We start from the raw sequence: 13,446 nt of genomic DNA, 5'->3' as shown, positions 1-13,446 counted from the left end.
GCTTCACCCAGGCAAGCAGCTGGCAGCAGCCAGCAGGTTGGCAACTGCCCTTCCAGGGAAGTGCCTCTTCTTCCTCATCACAGATGCCATTTCCCCAACTACGGGTTGATAGCATGTGTACAAGCCCAAGAGATACATATATCCCCCTTTCCCTATGGAAAACGGGACAAGCTCTCCTTCTAAAAAGAGCCTTGCCAAGGCTGCACAAGCCAAATTCGGGAGTTTGGCTGTGTTCCATCTCCTGTGCTCCAGTTCTGGACAGACAATTGCAAACTTGTATTTGTGACTCCTACTGATGCTCAAACTGTCCCCAGATCTTCCCTTGGTGAGCTGGGCACTCCCCTGGCTCCCGCATCACCCCCAGCAGCACTGTGTCCCACATCATCTTCATGGAGAACACACAAACCAGGTGAATGATACTCCAATTCCTGTTCCCATCAGTGCCATGAGTTTTTCTTGGACTTCCTGCAGATACATTACTAACTTGCCTTGCTCCTACTTTTGCAGGCAGGGTATAATGAGACTACAGTTTACCTGGAGAAAGTGTAGGAGTTGCAAACAAAGAGCAGCTCCCAGAAGCATCAGTGTGCTATGTGCACACATCCAAGGCTGGAATCCAGATGCATATCCGACAGGGAGGTAGAAGCCATATTCAGGGTCCCAAGCCTTTCCGAGGCATGACCACAAACCCTTTGGAACGTGCCCCAGTGAGCAGGTTTGACTTCACCAAGGAGGACAGCAGAGGCTGTTGACCCTACAAAGTGGGACACATCTTGACCCTCCTGTGAGGTAACTGCTCAGACTGAGTTTCCCCTTAGAGCATATCCCCATGGGCCACAAGTCCTCAGAAGTGCAGGCAGCAGTACAATTCCCAGAATTTGCTCCTGTTCGAGCACAAAATAACTTTGCATACACACTCCTGGGTGGAACATAAGGCACGGTTTTATTTTCCCTCATCCCTTCCTCTCAGCTCACACCCATCGCGCTGTTTGCTGGCAGTGAGGCTATGCAGGTATCAATCATGTGGATCCTTATGGATCATTTGTGCTCATGGAGCAGCCAGAAGCAGTGGCCTGGGCTCCCAGGAGCTCACCTGGATGCTCAGAGTGCCACTGTCCTGAGCAAACTCCTTTGGGAGGTGTCACTGGGTGGCACGCACAAACACTCTGAGCTCTCCTTCACTTGTCCACAGCATGACCAGTGGTGGCAGCCAGGGTGACCTTTGTGTCCATGGCCACAGCCTTGGTACCCACCTGCAAGAGAAGAGGCACCAGCAGCTGAACCCAAAGCGGGCCAGAAAATCCCAGTGTGTTACAGGCTTTGGCCCCAGGACTTCTCTAAAATGTGCTGATGAGAACACAGCATATTCAAGGCCAAAATTGCCAGGGATCCATAAAGAAAGAACAACTCATCCCAATTGCTGGGGAAAGCTGAAGATTTCTGTCCCCTTGCCTGTTGAATAAAGCAATACATGGGCATCCAGAACCCCATGCTAGCTGCTTGTAGCTATGGCCAAAGATACAGATCAATCACAGAAAAAGGAAGAGGTCAGTTCTATCCTAAAAACATGCAAAACACATGATGACACACGCAGGTTAAGAACAGGAAAGCTGGTGGGGATTAAACAAGTAAGGGTGTTGAACTCTTGTCCTCAACATGGAGGCTTTTCTAGAGTACATAGTTGGTCACTGTGCAACGCAGCATGCCAGCACTGGAACAGGAACACTGTAGATGCAATGCTGCTCAGCCTCACTCAGAAGGGCTGAAAGGCTGAGGTGCCCTGCCCCACCTCCTACACAGCTGGCTCTGGTCTTTGTCGATGGGATGTACCACAAAGACCCTTCGGGTGTCCTGCTGCATTTCTCACTGCTGCAGTCACCCCACCAGAACGCGTGTACGCACAGTTTACCACAGTCCTGGTGCATGTGCAAGGTGGGAGCTGGGCCAAAGTATCTCCTCATACCTCTATCCACTAGGGAGGGCCTAGTGCAACAAATCCTCCAGATCCCAGCAGCATGGGCAAAGCTGAGCACCCACCTGGCATGGTCCCACCACAGGCACAGCGAGCGGCTTTCTGGCCTCCACTGGAGCAGAATGTGCAGCAGTGAAACACCCCCTGGTGCTCACGGAACTTGTGCTTCACCATCAGAGTGAAGGGAGAGCCCTGCAGAGGACAAGACAGGTTGCTGCAGTGGGTGCTGTCAGATGTGTCTGCGTTCTCAGACACCGAAGTGGGTGACCCTGTCAGACACAGATCACTAAGCCCAGCCTTAAACTGCTACATGGTAGAGGTAATCCTTAGAAAGATTTAAAGCAAGTACATAAGAAAAGAGAAGCAGGTAAAGAAGAAGCAGTGCAAGAGAAACAAGAAATGCTACCTGCACATGTTGCCCTTTCACACAGACGCAGACAGCATACAAGCCTGGCTCCTCAGGGCTGTAGGAAATACAGTAGGTCCCGTCACCATTATCACATACTGTTGGCTTGAGTGCACTGTGAACAGAGAGAAGTCCAAGAGGTCACTGACTGCCAGAAAATTGCTTTAAGTGTAAACCAGAGTTTGACCTAGATTGGCCTAGAGTGGCTTTCACACACCCCTGCTACTGGAAGCTGCAGATACCATACAAAGGAAGTCACAAAGCCAGCTGCACTGCAAGGATTTGTAGCAACCTGCACTCCGAAAAAGCAGATGACATACAGCACACTTGAAAGTCAGATTATCCCATCAGATAACGGCCCACAGAAATGGGGTAAATTCACAGCTTCAGCAAGCAGTTACCTTCAGAAAAACCCATGAAGAAGACAGGATATAATCAGGTAGGTTTGAATCACTTTAACCACTGTCCCAGCTGCACTGACCCCAACTCTTCCCTTCAGTGCTGAGGAGTTCTAGGTCCCTGATGGTAAACTCTCCCTTTTCGTAGTGAAGCTCATTCCGTTTCACAAGAAACCCTAGTGAACAGAGTGCTAGAGAGAAAGCCTCAGCTGTTACTGGAGGAATAATTGCCTGCTCCACAGGAAGATGGAAAGCTTTCCACAGACAATTATCAGGCAGCTCTACAGAGAGGAAGGTGTTCTTGCTAATCCCCACTAATTAGTCTCCTGGGCCCCCTGACATGACAGTTTATAATCTGTATTCTCCACCCCCAACACTTCACATCAATACAGCTGCCCACATAATTTCCTGCCATGAACTGTGTGGTGATACTTCACGCTCTTCTGCAGCTGCTGTGCCTCAAAGCAAAGCCAGATAGCTTTCAGCAACCCATGTAGCAACTGCATACAGGCAAGAGAAAGAAACTGAGTGAATGCGGCCACAGCGACCTCTATCCCACTGAGAGAAATCCACAAACCCCTCAGGCGTGCACCCTCCTACATACTAAGTGCACTTAGGGAAGAAAGGTACATTGGAACAACATTCTTGGACAATAATGCTATATTGATAAACATCTGTGCAGCTAGCACTGCTTCTGTGTGCTTTGTCAACATAGCAAAGGGTTTTAGCATCCTGCCCCTTTATTTCATCGGGCCATCCCATCATGAGTGTCCCTGGAACAAATTAATGCTGACATCCGGTTCCAACTACTGCAAAGTAATAGATATTTTTTTTAAAAACTGACCGCCAACTGGTTCTGCTTTTGCGCCTAGCTGCTCTTTAGTGACAAGTGTGGTCTGGAAACAGTTCTATTTTTTTCTGGTTGGTCATTTTCCTTGTGGAAACACTGAGGAGCTCAAGTGCAGCCTTTCTTGCTTTTGCTAGAAAACCTTCAAAGATGTTGAAGTACTCAACGCTTGCAACTACAGGAAAAAGGACAAAAGCACAATATAGATTCTTTCTCCAGAACATGAAGTAGGCACTTCCATCAGCTGTCAGAGGCTCATGAGTTCAGTAAACTCTCTCTCTGACTTGGGATGGTCATTCAGGGTTTGCGATGACTTATGCTTACTAGGTGTTAACAACAGCAGGGGCCCCAGGTGTCTGCTGGGAGGAGTTAGGAGGAACAACAGCTCCCTCTGACCGTGCCTAGCAACACACACCAGGAGCTGAATCCTTTAAGAAGCCCAAATCACTCAAAGACTCAATACAAATCTCAGCAATCACTGTCCAGCCAAATACAACCAGGAGGAAGCACTGCTGTACCTGTGGGAGAAAGAGTAGTGCCTTTTCCTCTACAGATTCTGACCCACTTGCTCAAGCACATCCTCCCACCTGCCTAAGCAAGCAGGGAGCCAAGGTAAGGGAGGCAGGAAGGCAAAGCCAGTGACCAGGGATTTCTTGGGTGAAATACCCACCAGTCTCTCTTGTCCTTGTGGGTGAAGGTGACCTGCACAGCCTCTCCTCCCCGCCCCATGCGCTCCCCCGTGGTGTCCTTGCACAGCAGGGTAAAGCCACTCAGCTGGTTCTGACGGGCACTGTGGAGACCTGGAAAAAAAAACAAACCAGAAAGAAACAGGACTAGAAAGGATTCAAGTCAAGCCATGACTGCCACCTCCCACCGACTTTGCAGAGTTGCAGCCCCATCAGAGCACAGCCAGGACTTTGCTTCTGGGGTGTACAGCTCCTTCCACTCACAGGGGAAAGTCAACATATGACTGGGTATCAGGAGAGAGTGGAAGCCATAGGTTCTGAGGTTGGCAGGTTTAGCCCAGAGGTCTGTATAGACCAAAGGGGTCTTTTTCCTGTCACTCTAAGCCCAGCTGGCACCTTCCCAGAAGGCCCCAAGATGCACCATGCAACCCAGAGGAAGAAGGAAGAGCCCCACTGTGCAGTGTGAAGCACCAGAAAATTCAACACCTACAAACACTACAGCTTGGCATGGGAGGGATCCAAGAAGCCCTGGGTCTGTCTCATCTGCCCTGCACAGGCTGTTACTGACCGGAGCTGGCTGCGCCCTGTGGGATGGTCTGAACATTATCTGTTTGCTGGCCCTGCTCCAAGTCCTTAGTAAGCAAAAATCCATGAAACCATCGATGCCAAGTATTCCCACAGCAATCTCAGTAGAAATCATAATGGGAATGAACCTCCTCACTCAGCCACAAAGTGGATCTGCCTGGGCTCGTGCTGAGGGCCACCGAGAAAGCATCATGTCCTGCCACTGGGTGCCATTCCCATCCCCCAAGCGAGCCCTCCTCATGCCTCAGCCCCATGCTGAGGTTGGTGATGTTGTGAAGGGCAGTCCCATACACCCTGCACATCTGGATGAGAAAAGCTGCCTGGCTCCCCGCCCAGCACAGCTCCCATAGGCAGGCAATGCAACTTCTGCTGGGGCTCTACCTCTGCCCCTGCTCAATGACTGGATAGCAGAGAGCAGAGGGGTGGGTACAGAGAGCAGAGGGGTGACTTCAGGAAGCAGCGCACGCCCATTCAGCTGCTGTACAGCACCCCATTACCTTCCCCATGCAGGGTACATCTGGCCGGATCAACCACTTTGAGAATGGCCCCAAAAACTTCATAGCCACAACACTGCCCTGCCCTCTCATGAGGGGAGAACTGGATCCTGTCGTCCACACTGGGGTGGGTGCTGTAAGCAATGCTGTTGAGCTTTGCCAGACGGCTGGACACCACCCCTTTGGTGACAAGGATCTCCACATCTGAGCCGCTCATCAGCAAGTGCTCTGTGAACTCCACGCCTGTCCTCAAGTCCAGCAGCAGCTGCTGCAGCTGGGCCTTCTGCAAGTGCAGCAGGTTTTCCTTCTGCACCTTCAAGTCCTCCAGCTGCTTCAGCAGCCGGTCCCGGTGCTCTTCAATCGCTTTCACGTAGCCCCTGGCAAACTGGCAGATCTCTGCGGCCACAGCCTCTGCGCGACTGCGGACTGCACTGCCCATCTCATCGACCTGGCTCAGCACATCCTCCAGGGTGTCCATGTGCTGCTGGCTGCTCTTCAGCAGCTCCCGCAGGGCGTCCCCGTGCCTGTGGATGACATTGCCGGTGAAGTCACAGGGGTGCTGACGGTGTTTGCCCAGAACGCAGTCCCGGCACACGGGCTGGTCACACTGCTCACAAAACAGCCTGAGCTCCTCTGTGGGATGGGAGGGGCACAGGAGAGGCTTCCCAGCCTGGCTGCAATCCTTGTTGTTCTCCAGCTCTGTCACAGCATGGGAGGCCGTCTTCTTCTGTCTCCTAGGCAGGAGCAACCATCAGTCATGTTATACATGTTGGATACAAAATGCAAACACTGAGACCCTTGGCAAATGCCTTTCTGTACAGGCTGCAAGTCGTAGTGTGCACTGCTCCCTCCTGTCTCCACTGAAATTCCCCGAAAGGACTCGTGCTCTCCTGAGAACTAGGCTCCACACAAAGGAGGAGCTCACTAGGGGCTGCTCTCAGGCTCCCTGAGCCTCCCTGACTGCATGGTCAGCACTGATTTCAGACACAAGGCAAGTGAGCTCTAATACCCCTCAGGGTAGGTCCTGCTCAGAAGAAGCCAAGGATGGGACACAGAGAATCTGTTATAACCCACACATCTACCATGTCACAGGGCAGCACTAGAATATTTTCATGCTATTTTGGGCACTGGCAGCTAGTTTTTGAGAAGGATGTAAAACCCTCCTCTCCTTCACTAATGATTTCTGGCAGTTGCAATGGGAGCTCCAAGCTATAAGCAAAGACATTCTCCAAGGACCAAGCTCTGCAGAGTTGCTCTGGTAACACAGAGCAACCTCACCACAGGCCCTTATGCTACTCCTTTTGCTTCCCACTAATCTCCCTAAAATCCACCACATTTTCAAAGCCTTCCAGTGTTGCGTGACTTCAGCCTAAGATCTCTCTCACTTGTTCCAAGGAGCGCAACCATGGCACTCAGAACCATAGAAACCTTCCCTACACACCATGAAATCCTTTCAAAATGGTTTTTCTTAGCCCTTGTTCTGCTCTGACATCAACTAAATCAAGTGAGTCTGTAGATGCAGGTGGGGTGAAAAAATTATAGCAGTGAATACTACTGGAAGTGGGTCACAGGGACAAATTTCCTGCTGCTTTCTCCCTTCTGCAGTTATTCCTGTCAGTGCAGCAGGCTGCTATTCAAGGTCTCTTATCACTCTTCAGCAGCTCCATGAGATATGAGGCATTAGCTAATCAGAATGGTATGCTGAAAATTACACCCGGAGTGGAAAGGTAACTAAGAGCCTAAACCATTTTCCCCACAGGCACCAGTATGTGCAGGGGGGCAGGGCAGGGAGGAATGTCTCAGTTCCATCTCGGGAAAGACTCTGCTAATCAAGTGAAAAGGAGCAGCAAAAGTGGAGGGAATAGACTGAGCTATGTAACTCAGGCTGAGGCTTCCCTGGCTCGTGCTGCTGGGTGTTTTTCTGACCCTGCCTGTCACCTCGTTGCTTCAGAAGGCCATTCAGGCGTTATACCACTTTTCTTCTGTAGTGCTGACTGTCCTCTGCTTGGCTTACAAGCCACTGCGCCCCTCTCCTCTTTAACCCCTAACTCTGTTGCAGTTACCTCTTCTTCCTACAATACTTCTACAACACGTAGCAGGCAAGCACACGGGTTGATCACTAGCAGGTAGCAACCACAATAGGCAGGACTTCCACGCATCTCCTTTCACTTTGCCTAATGGTGCCTTTACACATACACACAGTAAATGGTCCTGGAGGTGCAGAGACGCAGAGCAGCAGCTTAACTTCCCAGTTTTCCTTTGGGAGACGTGTCTTCTCAAAGTGGGGCATTGCAGCATGAGAGGCTGTTATCCTGCTAGTACCTGCCCATACCCATGCCTGTTGCCCAGGGATACTAAACTGAGATGCAAACCAGCATGTAGACACCACTACAGGCAAAGGGTGGCCTGATTTTGGACTTAATGGCCAGTAACATGGCTGATAGACCTACTCCCAAGAAGTTCAAGAAGTGTTTGGACAAAACTCGCAGGCACATGGGATTCCTGGTGCCGTCTTGGGGCCAGGACTTGGACTCCCTGATCCTTGTGGATCCCTTCCAACTCCAGACATTCTATGATTCTATGCTAGCAGCTTTCTGGTCCCCACCTGACTACGGACCATTCTCCGAGCATCCTCCAGGCAGGGGTGGTGAGCGGTGGGTAAAAACTGGGAGACACGCCAGTTCTTGCTCTGGCTCTCCGAGTGGGTCCCTGCCCGCCGCCCCCCAGCCGCGGTGTCCCCGCCCCGCCGCCCCTCACCTGTGCGCCCGGCAGCAGAAGCGGCAGAGGCGGACGCCGCAGGTCAGGCACCGCCCGGCCGCCGCCCCGTCAGCGCAGAGGTCGCACCCGGCCGCGGCCCCGGCGCGGCTCCCGGCCAGACAGTCGGGGGGGAGCTGGCCCACGCCGCCGGCCGGCAGCGACACCTCGGCGTCGCACACCGGGCACAGGACGGGGCGGGCGGCGCCCGGCGGCCCCTCCGGCGGCCCGAGGCGCCGCAGGCAGGGCTCGCACAGCGAGTGCAGGCAGGGCAGCAGCCGCGGCGACACCCAGGGCTGGGCGCACTGCGGGCAGCGCGGCCCCGACATGCCGGCAGCCCGCGCGGCCCCTTTCGGCCGCTCCGCCGAGCATTCCCGCCGAGCATTCCCGCCGGGAACGCCTCGCGCCGCCCCACACGGGGTCGTTCCCGCCCCAGGGCCGCCCGCCCCGTGAGGGGCGCGGGGGCCGCGCTGTGAGGGGCGGGGGCTGCCAGCGGACCCCGCTCTTGCCTCTCCCGCTGCTCCTCCTCCGGTCAAGGAGGCCGTAGGGGCTCCGGCAGCCGCCTTTGTCCTCCTCCCTCTCACCGAGGCGCGGAGGGACGGGCCCGCTGCCCCCTCCTTTGGTACCTCCTTTGGTACCTCCTTTGGTACCTGCTGTCTCAGCCTGTTGTGTGGGAAATGGCCCCTTCCCACCCCACCGCCGGTAGATCGCGTTTCCACTTCTTCCAGTTCAAAACTTCCAGGTTTAGCGCCTGACTGGCCTCTGCAGCCCCTTTGCCGGTCTGCTGGATGCCTTCAGGTCTTGGTGGTATTTCCTTCGGGTCAGTGGAGAACTCGCCGCACAGCTGAGCGAGAGCGGTGAAACTTTAAGAGACACTGCAAGGCGGCCAGGCTTCCCTGCGACTGTCCACCGGGACGGGCTCTGTCTCTCTTCATTCACTGCACCTGGGAATTAGGAATACTGCAAAAGGCAGGCTTTGAAAGCCCAACGTCAGTGAAGCCCTGCATGATGCCCCTTGGACTTCGATGGCATCTACACGGTTGCTTTTATCAGTTTGATGTGTAAGCTCTTCAAGGACTGAAACCAATTTCTCTTGTTTTGAAAAAGCTCTTTTCTATAAAGCCTCCTCTAGTGTACCACATTCAGCCCTTGATGATTGAACTCTTTACCAGCCTCTCCATTAGTTTGCCCAGGACATTCAGTATCTTACCTGTCTCATCCTGCTGGCCTTTTTGAATACCAATGTAATGTGAAAAGCATTTGAGACTTCCGGAGTTTAAGTTCCCTAAGACAAAAATCAACAACAAGGAAAATCTCCATTCAGGTTTTTGTTTTTAGAACCACAGAGTCCATTTACAGAGCAGTAGATAAATACTTAATATCTGCATATGACACAAGTAAATATTTCCTCTATAACAGATGTTAACAACCCCCGATATACAAGGGCTTAACACAGAAATTGTCTTTTTCTTCTGATACACTCAAACATTTCTGTGTCTTTTATGTTGTAATACAAGATCCAAGTTTTAGGTCATGATGAAGTGTTTACAACCTCAAAGCCAATCAAAAGAAGAAAGGTGTTCCAACAGCCTTCTTCAGATTAACTGTTAGCAGTTAACTATAGCAGTGGTTGCTACTGAGGTTAGAGGATAAAAGCTGCAGTAATTGTGAGACAAGATAACTTGATAAGAATATTCTGTACTGTCACAAAGAAAGACTGGTTCTTTTAATCATGCTGGAGGAAAGAATAGTAACTGGCCATGTAAACGTGGGTGTGGGAAGAAAACAGGGCAAGAAAGAGGTGAGCAGAAAAGGTGAGCTACCTTCTGAGAATGGCAGCATCTTTCATCACTGCAGAGAGATGGTGGAATAAGCCATGACTAGCAGTGGCAGAGGAAATCTGAGAATCTAGCCCAGCTGATCTGATAACGTTCCGTGCCATTGATCTGGTTGGAGCATGGATCCCTGCTGAGTAATGTATTTATGAGTTACCAACACAAAGCAGGAGCACCCTTGGGATGATTAGAGGAAGTTGCAGTGAAATGGGCTGGAGAGAATCATTGAAGGAGCCCTTTGAGACTTGGGGAAAGAAAGGAAAAGCAGAAATGCAGAAAAAAACCCACCCAGAAAACTAACCCAGTGACCCACAAAACAGGAGCTGCTTTAGCACAAGCTCATTATTCACTTTGGTTGCTTTCCCCATAATATTGCTTTCTTGGCTACTGTCAAGTCAGTGGAGGAAGCCCCTGTGCCACTATGTCCTACATTGTGGAAGGCAACTCAATGGACATGTAAACTGGAGCTCTGTGAATATCTTCAGTGAAGCATTTTGGTCTGCAAAACACTGCAAGAACTTGCGGGAGAGACCCTCTCCCACCTTGGATTATCCAGTGTTTGCTTTGTAACTGGTCAAAACTTAGGGATGAAAAAAAAAAAAAACCAATGTATTAATATATATACACTGAAGGGCAATAAAGGAGCATAGTTACATAAATGAAACAATGAAAATGCCATTAAAATTACGCCAATATTTTCCTTTTGCTGCAAGAGTTGATGGATGGCTCATTATTCTCATTTGACCCAGATTTACTTGAAATGAAGTCCTCTTTAAACTTGTTTTCCTGCTCCAATTGTTAATGATGTATATCAGAGCTTCCCAGAGTAGTTGCTCTGGGTGATCTGTTCTTTCCCTATCTAACTTTCCCTACCAGCTCCTTCCTCTTTTTCCTGTTTATCTGCTTCTCATTTCCTATCATTAAGCACTAGATCATTACACAGAGATATGGAAGATTTGATGGTTTCCTTCTTCCTTTTCTTTAAGGGCTTCTGACTAATATTTCTATTGTATTTCCTAATTAGCCTGTTCTGGGGAAAGCTTTATGCTGTTTTCCCGTTTATATTTTTCTGGAGGAAAATTGGTAAAACTTCTTATAGCATGTTCAAAAAAATCTATAAAGCATGATTTCCTTCCTAGACTCTGTGAGCAGTGTGAGTGTAGCCCATTTATTACATTTGGAATTGAATGCCTCATGCTTTCCTGCCCCTATTTACTCTGATAATTTCAGGGAGCTGTTTCTGGATATCCTGCCATAAGACACAAATAAACTGAAAAAGTGGTGAAACAAAAGTCGTTAGTGAACAGGACTGCAGAAAAGTCCAAGGTGACTTGTTGACAGAAAACTGAGAACTTGTCAAAGTGCCAGAGCCTAGCTTAATGGCAGCCAGAGGAGTGTGGAAAATGGCTTATTTGGGGACTTTACAAAGAAAAGAGAAGTAGAACAGACTGTTGGCTTCTTTCCCATTGACCAACAAGTCCAGTTTTGCTGTGGATTTGTCAGCCCTGGGAGCTGCTGTGTTTCAGACACTTCTCTGAACGTGACAGCGCTGCCAAGCTTGGTCTGGGAGTACTTGATGCATCCTTGTTTCCACGCAAACTGTTTCCAGCTACCCAGATGACATTTATATCAACCTCATCCAGAAAATGCAACAAAGGATTTAAAAACATCTCCCAACTTAGGCAGAATCGCTCCCTCATTCAGCTAAAGATGCATTTGAAATTATGTGGCATTTGACTGGTGAGAGGAGCATTTCTGTACTGTTCTTTCAGCTCCTTGTCCAAGAATCTATTATCATTTATTAAGGCACAGAGGCTGGTGTCATCCTCAGCCCTCACTTTCTGCATCTGGCCTGTTGCCCAAGGACTCACTACACTCTACTCTGAGTAAAGAATTTCTTCCTAACATCTAATCTAAGTCTCTCCTCTTTTAGTTTAAAACCATGGAGGTTTTAAAAGGAGGTGCCATTTGACCTTTGCTTGTGCTGGGCCTCAAACACACATAAGTAAGTTGCCCCAACCCCAAGCCTCACACGACAAAATTTCTGCAAGCCGATGGCACATCGGAGAACCTGACAGCTGCAGCAGAAAGGCAACACTGATCCCTTCCTTGGGGACACCACTTGGGACAGAGAGGGAGGACTTAGGTGCTGCGATTTCTCACAGACTTTCTACAAGGCATTTCTAGGGGAACTCACTCTTTAGCGGAACACCTTCACTACCAAATGTCTCCCTTCATGCATATACACTCTCTCTTTTAAATTTGCCAGTAGCTTTTTCTCTTCAGGCTTGTGTTGAGCTTTGGAGACAAAACTAAACTGGATCTCAAGTTACCTCATTTAATGTAAGCCCATGTATCTTCATTTTCATGCTGGACTCCAAAGTACATTTCTGTGAGCTGCTGCTGTCACACATCACACTTGTGCTGCAGCAGGATTTCAGCCACTGCAGTGTGACCTGAGAGAGGTGAAGGAAGAAGGCAGAAAAACAGCACCCCTGGAAGCATAAATTTCTGCCCCTTCCATTAGTCAGTGTGCAACAATCATCACACACAGGGGCTTGGCTTAACCCTGAAATAGCAGATTGGGAGAGGATAGGGTATGGAGATGTGGCAACACTTGAAACATAGAAAGAAAGCGGCAAAAGAGATGGGTGGATCTCTCTTGTCCTCCAGATTTGCGACAGGAAGCACAGAGTTTGAAGTGGTCAAGCGTTATCCCTTTCAGCTGGCAGCAGCTCTTTGAAGACCACAGCAGCTGCAGCCAAACCACCCAGCAACACAGGCTTTGTGCAAACTTGCCCTTGCTGTGGCTTCTGACCAGACATTCCTGCTTTCCCCTCCTCCCTGCAGCTTTCCAGCCACCTGCTGCCACTTTCAGCTTTCTGCTGCTATATATATTCTTTTTAATCTCTCCTGAATGCTGCCTACATTTTCTGAAGGGAAGATGAAATTTGGATTTTTTCCAAGGAGGCTTTTCTAAGGAAGCAAGTTCTTTGTGATGTCAGGACATTAATCTTTTTTTACCTCCCCTTTAGCCATATTTGAGCCAGGGAAGTGATCTGAAAAGCTGTAAGTTTGTACATGCAAAAGGTCATAGAATCATTGAATACCCTGAGATGGAAGGAACCTACAAGGATCATTGAATTCCAAATCCTGGCCCTGCCCCAAGAATCACAGCACATACCTGAGAGGGTTGTCCAATCACTTCTTGAACTCTGTCAGGCTTGATGCTGTGACCACTTAATACTCATGCTGGGAAGACAGTGGAGTTGGTTTTTTTTCTTTCCCTTTGCTGCTGGGACCATGAGACAGACGGATATCACAGTGTGGTATTTCACTGAGATGCACCTAGGAACAAAACCTAGCCTTGCAGCAGGGCAGTGAGAGCAGGGAATTCACTTAGATGAGACTTGTGGTCAGCATGAAGCCTGCCAAAGCATACTTTTATGCATATATGTACACACAAAGA

General features: G+C 49.8%; 1 protein-coding gene across 1 annotated transcript; it reads right to left on the bottom strand.

Annotated features, from left to right (window-relative positions):
- Window positions 1-924: 924 nt before the first annotated feature.
- TRIM45 (tripartite motif containing 45) lies at window positions 925-8,523 on the bottom strand. The gene is made up of 6 exons (XM_039566814.1): window positions 8,146-8,523; window positions 5,392-6,122; window positions 4,294-4,423; window positions 2,379-2,493; window positions 2,038-2,164; window positions 925-1,253 (listed from the first exon to the last, which is right to left on the bottom strand). Exons 1-6 carry the CDS (start codon window positions 8,469-8,471, stop codon window positions 1,102-1,104), a joined length of 1,581 nt encoding a protein of 526 aa, XP_039422748.1. The 5' UTR covers window positions 8,472-8,523; the 3' UTR covers window positions 925-1,101.
- Between the last annotated feature and the right edge of the window lie 4,923 nt (window positions 8,524-13,446).

The sequence above is a fragment of the Corvus cornix genome, chromosome 1 (assembly GCF_000738735.6).
Source record: "Corvus cornix cornix isolate S_Up_H32 chromosome 1, ASM73873v5, whole genome shotgun sequence".
In the NCBI taxonomy this organism is placed as follows: Eukaryota; Metazoa; Chordata; class Aves; order Passeriformes; family Corvidae; genus Corvus; species Corvus cornix.
This window is presented reverse-complemented; position numbering and strand designations above follow the sequence as displayed.

Bases quoted from the DNA above. Each gene is read 5' to 3' on its own strand.
- TRIM45 (XM_039566814.1), bottom strand. From the start codon at position 8,471: ATGTCGGGGCCGCGCTGCCCGCAGTGCGCCCAGCCCTGGGTGTCGCCG. The intron at 2,494-4,293 runs GTGGGTATTTCA...CTCTGTTCACAG, and splicing joins CACAAGGACAAGAGAGACTG to TGCACTCAAGCCAACAGTAT. The intron at 1,254-2,037 runs GTGGGTGCTCAG...CTTCTCTTGCAG, and splicing joins CTGTGGTGGGACCATGCCAG to GTGGGTACCAAGGCTGTGGC.